Source organism: Phocoena phocoena, chromosome 11, assembly GCF_963924675.1.
Source record: "Phocoena phocoena chromosome 11, mPhoPho1.1, whole genome shotgun sequence".
Classification (NCBI taxonomy): Eukaryota; Metazoa; Chordata; class Mammalia; order Artiodactyla; family Phocoenidae; genus Phocoena; species Phocoena phocoena.
In genome coordinates this window covers 16,124,331-16,141,127 of record NC_089229.1, presented here as the reverse complement: position 1 = coordinate 16,141,127, position 16,797 = coordinate 16,124,331, and the positions used below count along the sequence as shown (strand labels likewise).

At 45.1% G+C, this 16,797-nt stretch overlaps 1 protein-coding gene across 1 annotated transcript in view; it reads left to right on the top strand.

Annotated features, from left to right (window-relative positions):
* The first annotated feature begins 1,959 nt into the window (after positions 1–1,959).
* The window catches only part of TCP11L2 (t-complex 11 like 2), a 41,878-nt gene continuing 27,040 nt past the window's right edge, over positions 1,960–16,797 (top strand). The window contains exons 1-3 of the mRNA XM_065887585.1: positions 1,960–2,062; positions 10,466–10,657; positions 14,005–14,140. Coding sequence (XP_065743657.1) covers positions 10,501–10,657; positions 14,005–14,140 — 293 coding nt within the window. The 5' untranslated portion in view covers positions 1,960–2,062; positions 10,466–10,500. The remainder of the gene's footprint in view (positions 2,063–10,465; positions 10,658–14,004; positions 14,141–16,797) is intronic.

The window sequence follows — 16,797 nt, the reverse complement described above, 5'->3', positions numbered from 1 at the left end:
GACTCATCTGCTTTGATAAAAATTGCTTCCTCGTGGCTTTGAGAGTTACATATTTGAGCTTTAAAATAAGTGCCATGCCCGGGATCAGGCAGCTGGTGACCCAGGTAGACTGGACAACTCTCCCGACTAATGCTTACCTGCTTCACGTTATGTAATATGGCAAAACAATACTTAAGCTCCTGCAAAGCTAACAAAGGAAGCAAAGCTGCAATGTGTCATTGTCACAGTGTCCAGAAGTTTGGGGGATATTTTTAGTTAATCTTTCTATTGTGGAATCTTTAGGGTGGTGATGGCAGTTGTGTGGTGGTTGTTATTTGGCAAGAATTGAAATTAGAGGCTTCTGTCAACCTGACTTCTGATTCCAACAAACGGTATAAACAAGGTTCATAGGAAAGAACCTGGGTGGCAATAGCATTTTCTCTTTAATCTCTTGATTTGTAACAAGTTGTGTATTTTAGGAGAAGGGAGGAGAGAGTGGCATAAGGAGACACAAGTACTACAAATTTATACAGATCACCAGCTAAGGTTGTTCAGAGTGGTTTGCCAAATAGTTTAAACAACACTGATTGAGTGCTTACTGTGTACAGCTCTAAGCACTGCTTTATCTCATTTCATCCTCACAAAAACCCAATGAGACAGTTATCATGTTTCCCCATTGACCAAGATCTCATAGTAGTATGAGCCCATGTTGTGACACTGAATGATTCCATCTAGGTTAACTGGCTTTCTGCCCTCCTTTAAAATGTTGCTTGTCTGGTTCTTTTTCTAGAACCAATTTTGCCTTCACAATCCAGACATGATTTCAGCACTAAATGGAAGTACCTGAGCCTATACAAAAGTCACTTACATTCTTGCATGAAACTGTCTCTCAAATAACACCAATGTACACCTGACAGAAGATACAGTGGCTTTCGTGTGTGCGGTTGGGGGGAGGGTGTTTCTGTACACTCTGAAGCACACCCACAGCAGAGCCGAACAGTAGGCCTGACCGCACCGAGCTCCCTGGGACTGCTTATTTACATTAACCGCTGTCGAAACTTCTCCGGGAAATAGATGCCCAAGAACCCTAGGGGAAGTAAGATGCTTTATCTTTCGCGTCCACACGAAGTTTACGTCTTCAGAGAGCCTGGGTGGGTGTGACTCCCAGGAGCTAATCGTCCTGTCCAGCCATATGCAAATCTGGACTCCTGTTTCTGTGGAGGTGCAGATACAAACATAGGTGACAAGTTGGTTGCTGACGTGAGTGGGAATGCACTTGCCCGTTTGTGGGTTGGATTGTCTCAGTTCAGACCGTGTGATAGTGGGCACTTAACTTGGATCGCCCAGTCTAATTGGGTGTTCGGGCTGTAAAAGTTCCACGCGCGGCCGGGGACCTAGCAGCATTGCTTACGGTGGTGCGCCCCGGGAGCCCGGGGTCGCGGCGGGGGGGGGTCAATCCAGCGCTCCACAAGCACCTCCGCCGGTGGCTCCGCCCTGTCCCCAGAATCCCCGTTCCGCCCCCAGAATCCCCGCTCCGCCCCCAGAATCCCCGCTCCGCCCCGTCCCCAGCGTCCCGACAGGCCCCGCCTCCAACACAGAGAGCTGGGGATGGCACCGCTGCCCTAGTTCCGTAAACACTTCTCTCCCCGCCCCTACCAGTCCCCGGACCGCACCACTCTCAGCCCACGGGGGGGAAACCGTTCCCTCTCCCACCCAGAACACACCCAATCCGAGCTCTCCTTGGACTCTTTCATCCGAAGATGAGGGAAATGTCCTGTATTAGGTCAGATCTGTCAGAGCTCGGACATGGAAGCTGAAGTGCCCTAGATTTCCCCTTCTCCCCGATGCCGTCTTCCCCCCTCTCTCCGGTTACGTGATGGCCACGCCGTGGCTGCCTCTCTAGAGTCCCTCCCGGTCCTTTAAATGCCGCGTGGGGGTAGGAGGGGGCCGGGGAGGCTGAGGGTTGCTGGACTCGTGGGCTTCTGAGGTGTTTATACCGTGCTGGGCGAGGGAACACCCAGAGACGCCCGAACCGGGCTCACTCAGTCGCCTTTCTCCTCTGCCTGTCGCCGCGTCGGAGCCGGTGCGTACCATCCCGGGGAAGGGGGTCGCGGGCTCTGAGGCGATGGGCCCGGGCCGGCGGAGAGGGACACGTCGCCCCCGGGCAGCCCGAGGGTCTCCCCCGCCCCACCTTGGAGCGCCGTTTTGGGACCCGGGGGCAGGGGTGGTAAAGGCCCGCTCCTTGCTCCCCCAACCCGCCACATCACCTTGTTTGACCTCGAACCGCTGTCCCGCGTGGGAGCGGGACGCGGGCGCCGAGTGGCCACGGTGGGTGTTGGAGCGGCCGCGGGCTTCGGGCCCTGAAGGCACCAGGGTCGGGGCCGCTTGGCCTCTGCTTACATCCCCCTGGGTCCGTGCCAGCGACCGCGCCGCGAGCGGCTTCCCACCATCGGGGCTCCGGGAGCGGGCATCCTGTCGCCTGCAACCCCTTGCCCGGGTGGGCGAACTGAGTCGCTGTCGGGGCCGGGAGGGGCCCCACCTGTGTGTTTGGGGTTTGTTGCCCGGGTTTCCTCGGTGCTCGGCTCGGCCTACGCCGTCCCCTCCCCCAAGAGTTTGTTTTGACAGGAAACGTGCTGCTGGAGGGGAGGGGCGCCCAGAGGACGTGGGCGAGGGGTGTGCCGATGCGTCCCCACGACTGTACCCTCAGTTGCGGGGAAGAGGCGGGACATGCCCACCAGGCCCGGGCTCGAACCCCTGGGGCGGTCAGGGTTGGCTTGTGCTTCCCAAGGCTGCTACTCTGTGTGGCGCCACTTCGGGTCACAGCGATGATTTGAGATGGCACGTGGACGAACGTGGTTAAGTGTTTTCGTTAGTATTAAGAAAAACTGTTCCCTTAAGCCGAGCGACTTCACAATGATATAAAGTTTCCTTTCAAACTAAGTGTATCTAAATGCAAAAATCTAGTTCAGATAAAGAGAAGTGTTTGATAGAGCACAGGTGAGGATGGAAATGTGGAAACAGGCGTGAAGAGTGGCCCTCAAGTGACTAAAGTTTATGCTGTCTTCGATGGTTATCCTGTTACTTTCACCTTGAAGAAACTAGACAAGCTGTCCTTGTCCCCGGTCGGCCCCTCGGCCCCCAAGATCCTCTGGGTCCCGTGGGTCTCCAGCCCAGTCAGAGACCTTGCTCTGTCCCACCTGCAAACTTAATGAGGTTATGACAGTGGTTCCCACTGCAGGAGGCGCTCGGCCTGCCTTTTCCTCTTGCCTCCAGGGATTTCATCTATCACCCTTGCAGCCCGTGGAGTTTGCCTGACTTGAAGTGGCCCAGAGCTGAAGATACCCAGTCGTGTGTGGAAGCAGCTTCAGTGCCATTTTGTGGAGGGTTGAGGGCCCAGAGGGGGAAACAGGTACTAAAACAGGCCAACCAGGGGTGGGAGAAGAAGTGTTTTCAAGTGTGAAAAGTGCCTAGAAATCCTTCTCCCTGACATTGTAATGTTATGTGTGGCGTGAACATCTGCTTTTTTAGACAATGACTGGCTTTGTTGGCTTTTATCTAGCTCTTTGTTGGCTCTAATTTGATGCAGACCAGTATTCTCTAGCTGAATGGAGCAGGCACCTACCTCTCTGCCCTGTGGTTTTTGCTTTGCTGCGTGTGAATAACTTTTTAAGCGCTGCTGCTCTTTAGGACTGGTTCTAAAGCAGCACTTCGCAGAAGATGAAGATTTTTCCTTATCACCTGCAGTGTTTTCTTCAGAGCCCAGTCCTACTCCTCTGACTCCCTGCCCTTTACTACAAATATATGAATGCTTGTCTTTGCAGCTGACCTTGATCTGGTCTTGAAGAATGATACCCGCTAGATATTTCTTGAAATTTTCTCTTTTCATGACCTAACCTTAATTGAATGGGTTCCATTCCTCAGGGCCCTGCTGGATAATCTGAATAATTCACTTCAAAATGCTTTTGACTCATGCTAGCTATAAGCAATTAACCCTTTTGATAATATTTGGGTTTTAAGAAGGGATTTTGCAGTGCATAAAGAATGGCTCCCTGATAGAGGATTTTCAGTCAGTCTAGTGGGGTGGTTGAGAATAAGTTTGGTCAATGGACTCTTTCAGTGATGCCCTTCACGGCATAGCACTTAAGCAGACACCCCGGGGGTAAGGTCAGCTTGTTACCACATGTGCAAGTGTCCACATGGTAGTGCGTAGATCGATGGCAGAGTGGGAGAGGAAAGAATGAGCAGTACACCAAATTTTCTGCAGCCATCCTAGAGTGGTAAAGAGCACAGGCTTTAAGGATCCACTGCCTGGATTAGAGTTGTGCCCCTGCCGCTGCAATGAACCCTCGAGCAAATAACTTAACCTCTCTGAGCCTCAGGTTCTTATCGGTAAAACAGGGATAATGATGATACCTTAGCTAACAAGGTTATGATGAAGATTCAAGAAGATAAAACATTTTAAGCACTTATCATGGGGGCCGAGCCATGGTAAGTATTCAATAACTGTTAACTCCGATTGTTATTATTTGCTATCAGTTAGCATCAGGAGGTTGGAAAGGCACAATGTAAAAGTTTCTCTAAGCTCTGGGACTGTGAGTCTTTGTTAATTTGCACTGGGAATTGGAGAAGGGAGATGTAGCTTCTTCTCACAAGGAGCTTATAATTTAGTGGCAAGGCAGATTTGCAGAAAACAACTATCGTACTTTAAATGACTGCATAATGGGAATATGAGCAGTGTGAGTGAGGCAGAGGAGAAGGGCGGCCCAAGTTGTCTTTTGAATAGAACGTGGCTTAATTTGTTCATCAGTGATGCTCACTGAGCTCCTTCTCTATCCCATGCGGTGTTCTAAGCTCTAAGATGACGAATTTAAATGGAATTAGTGGAGATATTAAGGAAGGTCACTTTGAAGTTGTAACATTTGCTTTCAAATCTGAATGACAACAAGGCTCCAACCACACAGAGATCAGGGAGAAGAACATCCCATTGGAAGAGAAAAGCAGGTACAAGTGCTCCAAAGGAGGAAGTTTGGCATGTCTGAGGAGCCCAAAGAAGGCCATTGTGTCTAGAGCATGAAGGATTAGGGAGAGAGTGGTAACAGAATGAAGTGGGCAGAGGCCAGATCACAGAGGGGTTATAAACCACTGCCAGGAAACTTCTTAAGAAAAGGAAACCCACCTGGAGAAGAACTCTTAAAAATGATGATTTCTTTTGCCTTTTCAGAAGGGCTCTGGACGATTTCCTGTTTTATTCACTAGGCACTGTTCAAGAAGGACATTGGGATGGGTTTGACTGTCTAGAAGAGTTTCTGTAATAGAGTGGATCTAAGCTATTGTAGTGGTGGGAACAATCAAGATCTGAAAACTACAGGAGGCTGGGCTGTTCTGAATTAGACTTGAACTTTTGGTTCAGTACTTCTTCTCTTTTAACCTTTTGCTTGGAAATAATTTCAAACTTACAGAAAAAGTTGCAAGAACAGTACAAAGAACTCCCTGTTGTCTACATTTTACTCATATTCACCTATTAACCTTTTGCTCCATAGGCTTTATTGTTTTGTCTTTTTCTCTCTCGTTGGAGAGAAAGTTGCATATATCGCCGGCCTTTTTTCCTAAATGCACAATTACAGCACATTTATCAACTTCAGTAAATTTAACATTGTAATACAGACAGTAGATTCAAGTATTGTAACCGTGTTGTCAATTGATATAATAATGTTTTTTTTTTTTTTTTTTTTGCGGTACGTACGCGGGCTTCTCACTGCTGTGGCCTCTCCCGTTGCAGAGCACAGGCTCTGGACACGCAGGCTCAGCGGCCATGGCTCACAGGCCCAGCCGCTCCGTGGCATGTGGGATCTTCTCTGACCGGGGCACGAACCCGTGTCCCCTACATCTGCAGGCAGACTCTCAACCACTGCGCCACCAGGGAAGCCCTAATAACGTTCTTTATAGCATTTTTTTCTTTGGTACAGGATGCAATCTAGGATCATCTATTGCAGTCGGTTGTCAGGTCCTCTTTCATCTGGAACATATCCTCAACCTTTCTTTGTTTTTTATGACATTGATATTTTTTTAAATTCATGACTTCCTCTAATAAGAATAAAATAATAATTGATATCTGTGGAGCACTTAGTAGGTGTTTAAGTACTTGACATAGACTATTTCAATTAATCTTCACAACAATTCTACAAGGTAGATAATAGTATTGTCCCCAATTCATAAATGGTAAGTTCCCTGTCTCCAGTCAGTAAATATCTCGAGTCGAGATCAAGGAACCAGTCCATCTGGCTCCAGAGCCAGTGTTCTAACTGCTTCGGTGACATGTGCATTGTCACTGGTGGATCTTTGCAATCCTGAACCAGTGCAGGATCATTTGCAGATAGAGTTTGCTGCAGAAAGGAAATAAGGAAGTAAAGTCGGTAATCCGGATGCAGCCTGAGGATCACTGGCAAATTAAAAACTGATCTCTGCTCCATATGTGCTGGAACACAGGACTAGCCCCTTCAGGTCTCTGTACCTGTACCCTCCTCTCTAAAATGTCAGTGGTCATACTGCCATTCATTCAACAATAAGTATTCAGGTGCCTGCTGCCTCCCAGTCATTGACCTTGGAAAGAATGACATAATACTGCCTTTATTATTATAAAATGTGGAACAGTACAATGAAAAATGTGATTATTCTCTTTGAATAGTGACTCACTGGAGTGTTGGAGGCTTTGTTTTGGCGTTATCTTCTCTCTTCACATTGACTTTACATTTGGCCAGTGAGTAAATCCTCCCAGGTAGGATGAGAAGTGGTGTTCCTGGAAAGTTGTTTGGTTTGTTTGTGAGTCTCAATGGTGAAGGTTAAGTAAATCTAGGTTTGTCAGTATGAGAAACATTACCTTTCTTAAAGAAACAACCTGTTTTCATTATCACTATTCTAAGAGAGAATCCAAAATAGCTTTAAAAACAGTCTAATTACCGTCAGTGTCTTTGAGTCAAGTAGCTTTGTCCCCAGATGACCTGTATGGAAACCAGAGAGCAAGAAAGGTAAGAGCAAGTGTGAAGGAACTTACAGAAAACTGTTTACACCATGATGGGCCATTTGCTTTTGATTTTTGTATTTCAAACAAATGCAAGAATTCTGTCCTAGGTTAAATACCAGTCTTTGTTATCTGTAGGGTAACATGCTTTTATCATCATGGAATAGAGCTGTTCTTCCCTCTAGAGTTTTTAATGACTGAAATGATGATAATAACAACTACTAAAGCAAATAATACTAACAATAGCAAACATCTGTATCCTGTTTACTCTGTGTCAGACACTGTTCCAAGCACTCTACATAGATTGACTGAATGAAATCTCACACCAACCCTGTGAGTTAGGTATTATTAATATGAGGACGCAGGCGATTTCTTGATAGAGTAATAGTGTGCATTTTGGCCTCAAAGAAAAGTTTCTGCTTGGATCCACTAAAACCCAGATGTAATGTGGAGGCTTAACTAAACAAGAGTTTCTAAACATTTTGATGCTTTTACATTTTCCGTTACATCCCCTGTGCCAGAAACTCTACCTCCAGTGAATTGTTGGAAGAAAGCGTAGTTGCATGTTATTAAGTATGTCTGCCATGAGCGTATTTAATTTCTCAGAGCTTCTAGTGATGCCTCATGGAACTCTGGGTTTATAGCATGTTAGCAATTCCTCACTAAAAGACACCTGGTAGCTGGCCCAGCCCCCTCAGAAAAATGAGGTGAAGAGAGCAGACTCGATGTGGATAAAGTCACGCAGCAAATCAACAACAGACCCAGGCCTCACACCCAGGACTTCTGCCTCCTAACCTAGAGCTTTTTATTTTTTTTAATCTTTGTACTTAGCTGCCTTGTTAGACACAGTTAAGAAACCTATGAAGTGTGCTGTTCAGCTGGAGTAGAAAAGTGAAGTGGATAGTTATAGCTATTAACCCAGTTCATAAATTCCAATGGATGGAAGCTCTTATTCACTCTTACTTGGAAAAATAGCCAAAGTGAAGAGAAATTGAGGGCAGAGCATCACAGCACAGTTGTTACAGTTGAATGAATGAAAGAAATAATAAAATGGAAACAGAGTTTAAGATATTCTAGTAAGAGTGTGACAGGACCAGGGAATATTGAGTCTTAAGCCTGATAAAGCAGGTTGAGGTGGTAGGTACTCTGCTCCAGACCTTGAACCTTGACAGCAGCAGGCCTGTAAATGTGAAGTGATAATCAGTTTGCAAATGTTCTGGCTGCAGCTGTACCAGATGGGATTCAGTGATTCCCATTCAGCTAACACCAAATGAATATTTGTCACATACTTGACACTGATGATGGTGGGACGAGACACAGGTCCTGCCTATTAAGGAGAGTCGGAAGTAGCCACAGGAGGAAAATAGCTACAAGGGTCTAAGTGCTATTGTGCAGATACAAGAAATGTGCTGCAGGTGTACAAAGAAGAGTGCCCTTAGCTCTGGCCACGGCGTAGAGGGAAGGCTTCCTGGAGAAGCTAGCATTTTCGAGAAATGCCATCAGTGAGAAGTAAAATGTTGGCGAAGAGAGAAGCCTAGAGGGAAGGGTAAGCGCACCAGTTGGGATCTGGGGTTTGGTGGAATTGGAAGGGTTGGAGCAGACCCCTTTCTTCTGTCCTCTATCCTCACCCCCACCTGTCCCCCTTCCAGCAGATGGGAGTTAACGCTCAAGGAGAATCTAGTTTGCCTGCGGTAAAGGAGGTGAGTTCACCGCCGAGGATGCCAGGGGTCGGCCCTCAGTCTGTGTCCGAGATGGTTGGCTTCTGGGCTTTAGGAGAAGGCGAGTGTATCTACTGGGGAGCTTCCTGGCAGCTCGTCCCCACTCCCTGCCCTTCGGTTTGCAGAGGCAGCCTCCAAGTTGGTGGTTTTCTGTTTGCGAAAGTGGTAGGCTGAGCACGGGTGCATTTCTACAAGTGGCAGGACTGGAGAGGTTGTTTAGGTGAGGCCAGGGGCAAGTGCCCTTGGCTTTTGACCTTTAGTAAGTCCCTCTCAGGCCCATCCATTTCTCTGTCATCACCCGAAGGATAAAGAATAGCACTGTTTCTCTCAGCAAAGGCTCGATCCCCCTACCTTGGTCCCAACCCTGCCTCTCCTTTCGCGTGCTTCCTCAGCAATGCCTTGGTTTCCCGTTCCTTGTCCTCTAGCATCTGGCACACGCAGTTTTAGGTAACTGGACTTGAGAGCCATGAGAGGATGGCCCTGTGTATTTTGTTCACTGTTAACTTTTCCCAGTGCCTGGTGCATAGTAGGCACTTAATACACATCAAAGGAATCATTGAAGAAACTGCAGGCATTTCCAGGCATTCCATGGGTAGTTGTGGTTTCCCGTTCTGATAGCTTTAAAAGCTCTGAGTATCTCATTGCTGGCTCAGGTTTAAAGAGACTCAGTGAACCCTTACTATCATTACCATCTGTTCAGGATTTGAGGTGCCTTTCTCCTCGGGCCCAGGTTTCCCCTCAGTGTCAGCTATCACCACACTCATATCAGGGCCAGCTTCCTCCCAGGCCTGGCTGAGGATCCTGGGATCAGGCCTGAGCGTCCTGGGTACCCAGGATCTCCCTTCCAGTGGCTGACTGGGCCCAACTGCCCTGCCCTTCCCTGGGAAGCAATCTGATGTCCCAGAAACAGCCGTGGATATAGAGTCCAGGGACTGGTTTTATGGCACAGTATGTCTCCTAGTGTCTGTTCTCCCCCCAGCCTGTGAATCAGGATCTTTTGTGCCTGTTTGTTCATTGGATGGCAGTAGGTACTGTCTAAAGCACAATCGAAATACCAGGCCTTACTCTTCATAGCGTGACAGTTCATGGGAAAATGGAGGAGAAAAACCTATATACTTGCTGGCCAGAAATTTTAATTAGTCTTCCTCTTTCCCTAGGAGGCTCACAGACAACTAAAAAGGCTGATTTCAAAAATATTTTATTTAAGACAAAGACAGAGGAACAATAATAATAGCAAACATTTGAATGCTGTGCTAAACACTTTAATAAGATTAATCCTGTTTCATCTTCAAGCAACCCTGTGAGGTTAGTCTTTCAGCCCAGCTTGACTCATGAGGTAGGGAGTTAAGTGACTTCTCCAAGGTCACATGTCAAAAGACAGAACAAGCTTCAAACCCAGAGCCCCACACTCTCACTCTTACCCTCCCATGCTTTAGCACCCTCAGGAGGAGAGAGTGTGTGCTCTGCGCATTGTTTTTTGAGGATGCTTTATTGCTGGGGGCTGCTCCACGTTCACACCAAGTATGTCCTGTGTGAGCTCACACCTTGGCTGTGGAATCCCTTTCTGGAAGGCAGTCTTGCAGGCCTAGTGATAGCCTGGCCCGGGTGCCATGGGAGGAAGGAGGTCATCTTCTGGGGGCTTTTCCAGTGCTGTGACACATGCGACACGGCTTTCTACATTGAACGAAGCACCAGCACCACTGGAGGGAGTACCGCAGAACGTTGACACAGGGTCTGTTTGTCTGTGCAGGTGCTGTCTCTTTACCCGCACTCCAGTGACACAAAATGCCCTTCAATGGTGAGAAGCAGTGTGTGGGCGAGGACCAGCCAAGTGATTCAGACTCTTCCCGGTTTTCCGAAAGCATGGCTTCGCTCAGTGACTATGACTGCTCCAGGCAGAGCTTTACAAGTGACTCTTCTAGCAAATCCAGCTCTCCTGCTTGTAAGCCAATGGGGAGTGGAGGTGGTTCTAGACACACATGTTGGATTTTAAAACTCGGAAATGAATGAGAGCAAAGTACTGACTTTCCCCTTCTAGATGTACTGGAATGGCACTGCCAGGGCCCTGCAGCTGTCTTGTACACGCTCTCAGCAATAAATTGCCATTGATGTTTACAATCTGCCCATTTTTATTTTCATCATTGTCTCTGATCTGCTTTGGTTTGGCTATAAATCAGGTCTCCCAACCCCACCTGTCTTCTCTCTCAATTAGCAGAAAGCTACTCCCTCTTGAGATCATTTTTTGAGCCACATTCAAGGGTAAATTCAAATCGGTCCTTTCTTGTTTACATGGAATGAAACTTGCCCCAACTCAAGGGTCAGGCAGGAAATGAAATAATCTAAAGGGTTTCCTACTGATTTCAAAAACTGTTGTGCAAATAACCCCAGAGAAGTGCCCACGAGGAGAATTACTGCACCAGGAGTATGAGAAGGAATGAAAAGAGTGCCATGGTGAAGGGAGATGTCTTTTTCCTTTTTTGTGTGTGGAAGCTAGAAATGTGTGAAGCCATGTGTTTGTCTTTTTTTTTTTTTTTTTAGCTTTTTAATTGACATTTTGTATGGGAAACATAACTCCTTAAGCTGCCCAAGCAAATGCAGAGAGAAGCAACTAGCATTTAATATGATCAAATACCCACTTCAGAAAAAGTTTGTTCATTTGTATTTATTTATTTATTTATTTTAACATCTTTATTGGAGTATAATTGCATTACAATGGTGTGTTAGTTTCTGCTTTATAACAAAGTGAATCAGTTATACATATACATATGTTCCCATATCTCTTCCCTCTTGCGTCTCCCTCCCTCCCACCTTCCCTATCCCACCCCTCTAGGTGGTCACAAACCACCTAGCTGATCTCCCTGTGCTATGCGGCTGCTTCCCACTAGCTATCTGTTTTACATTTGATAGTGTATATATGTCCATGCCACTCTCTCACTTTGTCCCAGCTTACCCTTTCCCCTCCCAGTGTCCTCAAGTCTGTTCTCTAGTAGGTCTGCATCTTTATTCCTGTCTTGCCCCTAGGTTCCTCATGACCATTTTTTTTTTTTTAGATTCCATATATATGTGTTAGCATACGGTATTTGTTTTTCTCTTTCTGACTTACTTCACGCTGTATGACAGACTATATATAGGTCCATCCACCTCACTACAAATAACTCAATTTTGTTTCTTTTTATGGCTGAGTAATATTCCATTGTATATATGTGCCATATCTTCTTTATCCATTCATCTGTCGTGTATTTATTCTAAATTAGTACATTCTCATTTAAAAAAATGGAAAGGTAGATAAGTAGAAAGAAAAGAAATTATCGCCTATAATGTCACCCAAAGATGACAGGTGATAGTGCTTTGTCATATCTTCATACTGCACATAGATATACATTTGTATATGTATGTGGACTTTTTTCACTTACTATTATAACTAAAATATTTACTCATGATAATGTTTTTTTTTAAACGTTTTTATGACTGCTTACTACTTTACCAAGTGAAAATACCATCAATTTATTTAACCTCTGATTCATCATTGGGCATTTAGTTCATTTCCTTTTTTTTTTTTGCTGTTACAAATAGTGCTTTATGAACATCATGGTGCATAAAGCCTTTCTAGGAATTCCTTTGGATATAATTGGATTGCTGGACCAAAGGATACAGATGGTTTTAAGGAGAATCTTAATGGGAAAGAGAATTGGCAGAAGAATTTATTAGCAGCCCTCCAGCTTTCAGTGCTTTTTCTCACTCTTTATTACTATACATGGAGTTGATGTCTCCAGCAGGGTACCTAGGTGTCCTGAAGAAGGGTTTTACTAATTGTATATCAGCATTCCTTGCTCCTCCTCTTCTTCCTCTTCCATCTCCACCTTCTCCACTACCTCCTCCTCTTCTTATTTCTAAAATTATTTTAAGGACTTCCCTGGCAGTCCAGTCGTTAAGGCTCCGCGCTTCCAATGCAGGGGGTGCAGTTTCGATCCCTGGTCTGGGAATTAAGATCTTATATGCCGCGTGGCACAGCCAAAAATTTTTTTTAAAATAAATTATTTTAGGTAGCAAAGTATTGCCAGTCAGGATTGTTGTTTGAGGTAGTGATTTTTAATTAACAGAAGCCAAGAGTTCCAACAACGATTTCAAAAAGACATGACTTGTTAGAGTAATTTTTTGAATAATCTTTACAGATAACTAAAATAATTCTTTACCCACTGTTTCCTACTGAGAAGTAGATTATCAGCTTATCAGATTTATTTTATTTTAATTATCTACAATTATTGAGTTCTTACCATGTTCTTTACTTAAATTATCTTGTTTAGTCACCTCAGGACAGTCCTATGAGGAGGTAAGTTTTGCTTCAGCGAAGTCAAATGATAACTCCCAATTAGCAAAACTTAGAATTGTGCTATACGGCATATACTTTTCAAAATTATAGTTTTAAAAAATCAGTTCATTTTGAGTCTGCTTAAATTAATGGGAGTTATGAATTACAGAATAAAAAGTAGTCATCAATTTCCTGTAGAGTACATGTAATAAATGCAGATATCAATATTCGCTAAAAAATGAGGTGATTTAATTTTTAAAAATAACTTATAATAGGCTATATTAATAAAATTTTCTCAGAAACATTTGACAATTTATTTTCTTTCTTTTGTTTTTGAAGTTGTAAAGAATAGTTTTATTGCTTTGCCAAGCAAAGGGGCCACAGAGGGCTAATGCTCTCAAAACGGAGTGTCCTGACCTGGAGGGGTTAGTGAGGAGTTTTATAGTAATGGTTCAAAGAGGAGGACGTGATCAGCTCGTGGGCTTTCTTCTGATTGGCTGGTGGTGAGGTGCGTGGGGGTCAGCAGCATCAACCTTCTGGTTCCAACTGGTCCTGGGTCTGAGTGTGGTGGCAGCATATAGTTAACTTCTCCCACCTGGCGGGGGTTTCAGTATCTGGTTTCAGGATTTAATGAAGCTCAGGTTCTTGATGTCACATGGCAGAAAGAATTCAGTGAGAGACAAAGTGATAGGTAAGAAGTGGATTTATTTAGAGAGAAACACACTCCACAGACAGAGCGTGGGCTATCTCAGAAGGCGAGAGCGGCCGACAATTTATTTTCAATACAGTAACTGAAGCTATCAAAGGAGTTCTTAAATTTTTGGAGCCTTAAGTATTAAGTGGGGGAATTGATCTATTTTGATATATATTCTTCTTACTGAAAATATATGTTGGAGTAACTTAAAACCTGTGTGCATCAGGAGGCTTCATTGGATGACAACTCCTTCCAGAGCATTAACTGGTTTTTGTCTTCCTTTCAGCAACAAGCCCTCCCAGGGTTGTAACATTTGATGAAGTGATGGCTGCAGCAAGGAACTTATCAAACATGACTCTTGCTCATGAGATTGCTGTAAATGAGAACTTCCAATTGAAACAAGATGCCCTCCCTGAGAACAGGTAACCTGGAGGCATGTGTTGTGCATAACCTGTGCTGCAGACTCTGTGTGTGTGTGTGTGTGTGTACTGCAAACACAGACTTTCACACTGATTCCTGGACAGTCTCATATAATATCCACTGGGAGTTAACAGTATTTAGTTCTCTAACAAGGTCTTATAGTTGTTTTTAAAACCATTCCTCTAGGGTATATGTTAATTATAATCTTTAGAATTCAGCTTATATGTCTCTTCCTGAAGGAAGCTTTTCCTGACATTCCTGAGCTCACTAGACTACATTAAATCCCCTTCTAAAGACTCCTATAGCCCCCTCTACCTCCCTCATGTTAAGATGTTTTATAATTTTAGGTTCAAAGTCTGTCTTTCCCACTTGACCAAAAGCCCCATTAACGGAGAAACTATGTCTATATTGTTTGCTCTGTCCTTATTGCCTAGCAGATTGCCTGACATGTAGTACCTGCTCAAGAAATATTTGCAGCCTGACTTATTAAAAACGAATATTCAGGTTGTGAAAGATAAGTAAATGCAGCTGAGCTGCCAAAGTGGTAAGAGGTGATCCAGAAGCCTTGGAGGGAGGAATCACAGCTACATAGGCACCCCTGGTTAACCTCATGCCCAAGGGATCTCTAGTTAGAGCCATGCCCTTATATCCTATCTCAGTCTTTCTGGTTTTAGTGGCTCACAGGTCCCCTGGGACAAAGAGGAGAAAAGTCTTGCAGCCATTACTGCAGGTAGTCTTTAGAGGCAAAATTGGCTCATGGGGGCTTCCCTGGTGGAGCAGTGGTTGAGAGTCCGCCTGCCGATGCGGGGGATGCAGGTTCGTTCCCCGGTCCGCGAGGATCCCATGTGCCGCGGAGCGGCTGGGCTCGTGAGCCATGGCCGCTGAGCCTGCGCGTCCGGAGCCTGTGCTCCGCAATGGGAGAGGCCACAACAGTGAGAGGCCCGCGTACCGGAAAAAAAAAAAAAAATTGACTCCTGGATAACGGCACTGAATCTTAAAACTCACAGTGCCATTCATAAATTGGGAGGCATTCTCTCTGTCAATTAAGACAACATATAATATTTGATTCCATTCAGAACTTTTCTTGTTTTAAAGCAGGAAAATAGTAAACACAGTAATTTTCCTTCTTTAAAATATGGATCATAGTCTCCCTCCTGGGGATGTTGTTTATAATAATCACTAATACTTTTTAGGATTACTGGCCAAAGTAGGTTTATCTGTTTGGTTTTCTATAGTGACTGCATTTCACCACGATCCTTTATATCAGCTGTGCTGCTTACACCCCCAGGCCAGGCCACCATCGTCTCTGACCTGGACTCTTTGTGTCCTAACTAGTTGCCCAGTCTCCATCCTTAGCTCCTGCATCGTCCATCCTCCACATCCACAGGTAGCCACAGTGATCTTTCTAATGGGTAAATCAGATTAGATCATGTCTTTGCTTATAGAACCCTTCAATGGTTCTATTACACTTAGAATAAAAATGCAAACTCTTTAGTATGACGAGCAAGGCTCCCCTTCACTGACCATGTCTCTTCCTCCTTTTCCTCCTGCTTGCTGTGCTTCAGCCACACTGAAGCTTCCTTGCTGATCCTGGAGTACACCAGCTTGATCCCGTCCCAGGGACTTGGACCTTCTTCCTTCTTTTTTTTTTTTTTTTTTGCGGTATGCGGGCCTCTCACTGTTGTGGCCTCTCCCGTTGCAGAGCACAGGCTCCGGATGCACAGGCTCAGCGGCCATGGCTCACGGGCCCAGCCGCTCCGCGGCATGTGGGATCTTCCCGGACCGGGGCACGAACCCGCGTCCCCTGCATCGGCAGGCCGACTCTCAACCACTGCGCCACCAGGGAAGCCCCTTCCTTCTTTTTTAATGTTTTTCCAATAGATCTTCACCAGCTGCTTTCTTTTCCCCATTTGGGTCTCAGCTCTAAGGTCGCTTACTGTCTTAGAGAAGCTTTCTTCAACCACCATGTCAAATCTGCACCTCTTCGTCACTGTGGACCACATTGTCTTCCTCTGCCTTCCTTGTGGCTCTGAAATTGTCTTACTCCCTTTCAGTGTGTTTTTCTTCTGTCTCTGCTAACATGTAAGCTTTTTGAGAGCAGAGGCTTTCTTTTCACTACACCCAAGCACCTGAAACAGGGCCTACCACATATTGAATTTTGAATAAACATTTATTGACTAATAAAAATGAATTTTTGAAGTTAAAATAAGTATGTTTTATGAAGTACAGAAAAGACAAATTGGGAGTGTTTGTGCTTTAAATTCAAAAGTTGCAAATACAGGCTGAATGAAGGCCCTTTAGGTTCAGACAGACTCCAGGGTTTGAATCCTGGCTCTGCTGTGACCATATCTGAGCCTCAGCATTCTCCACAACACTCACTCTAAATGCATGCTCCTGGGCATATAAGTGCCTTGCATGTAAGTACTTTGATACTGTGGAAGATACGAATTCCCCTTCTCTTCATTTTCTGCCACGGCTAGAAAATGTGAGCAAGGGAAACAACATGTAGAGTTGGGACACATTACCTTTGTTTAAAAGTGAAATAGCGTATCGTTAGCTGCTGATTTTTCAGATGACCCTCCACAATGACCAAGTCTTTACTTTTTTTTCTTTTTTTTATCAAAGCATAAGCGTTTATTATTTGTGACAAATAAGGAGA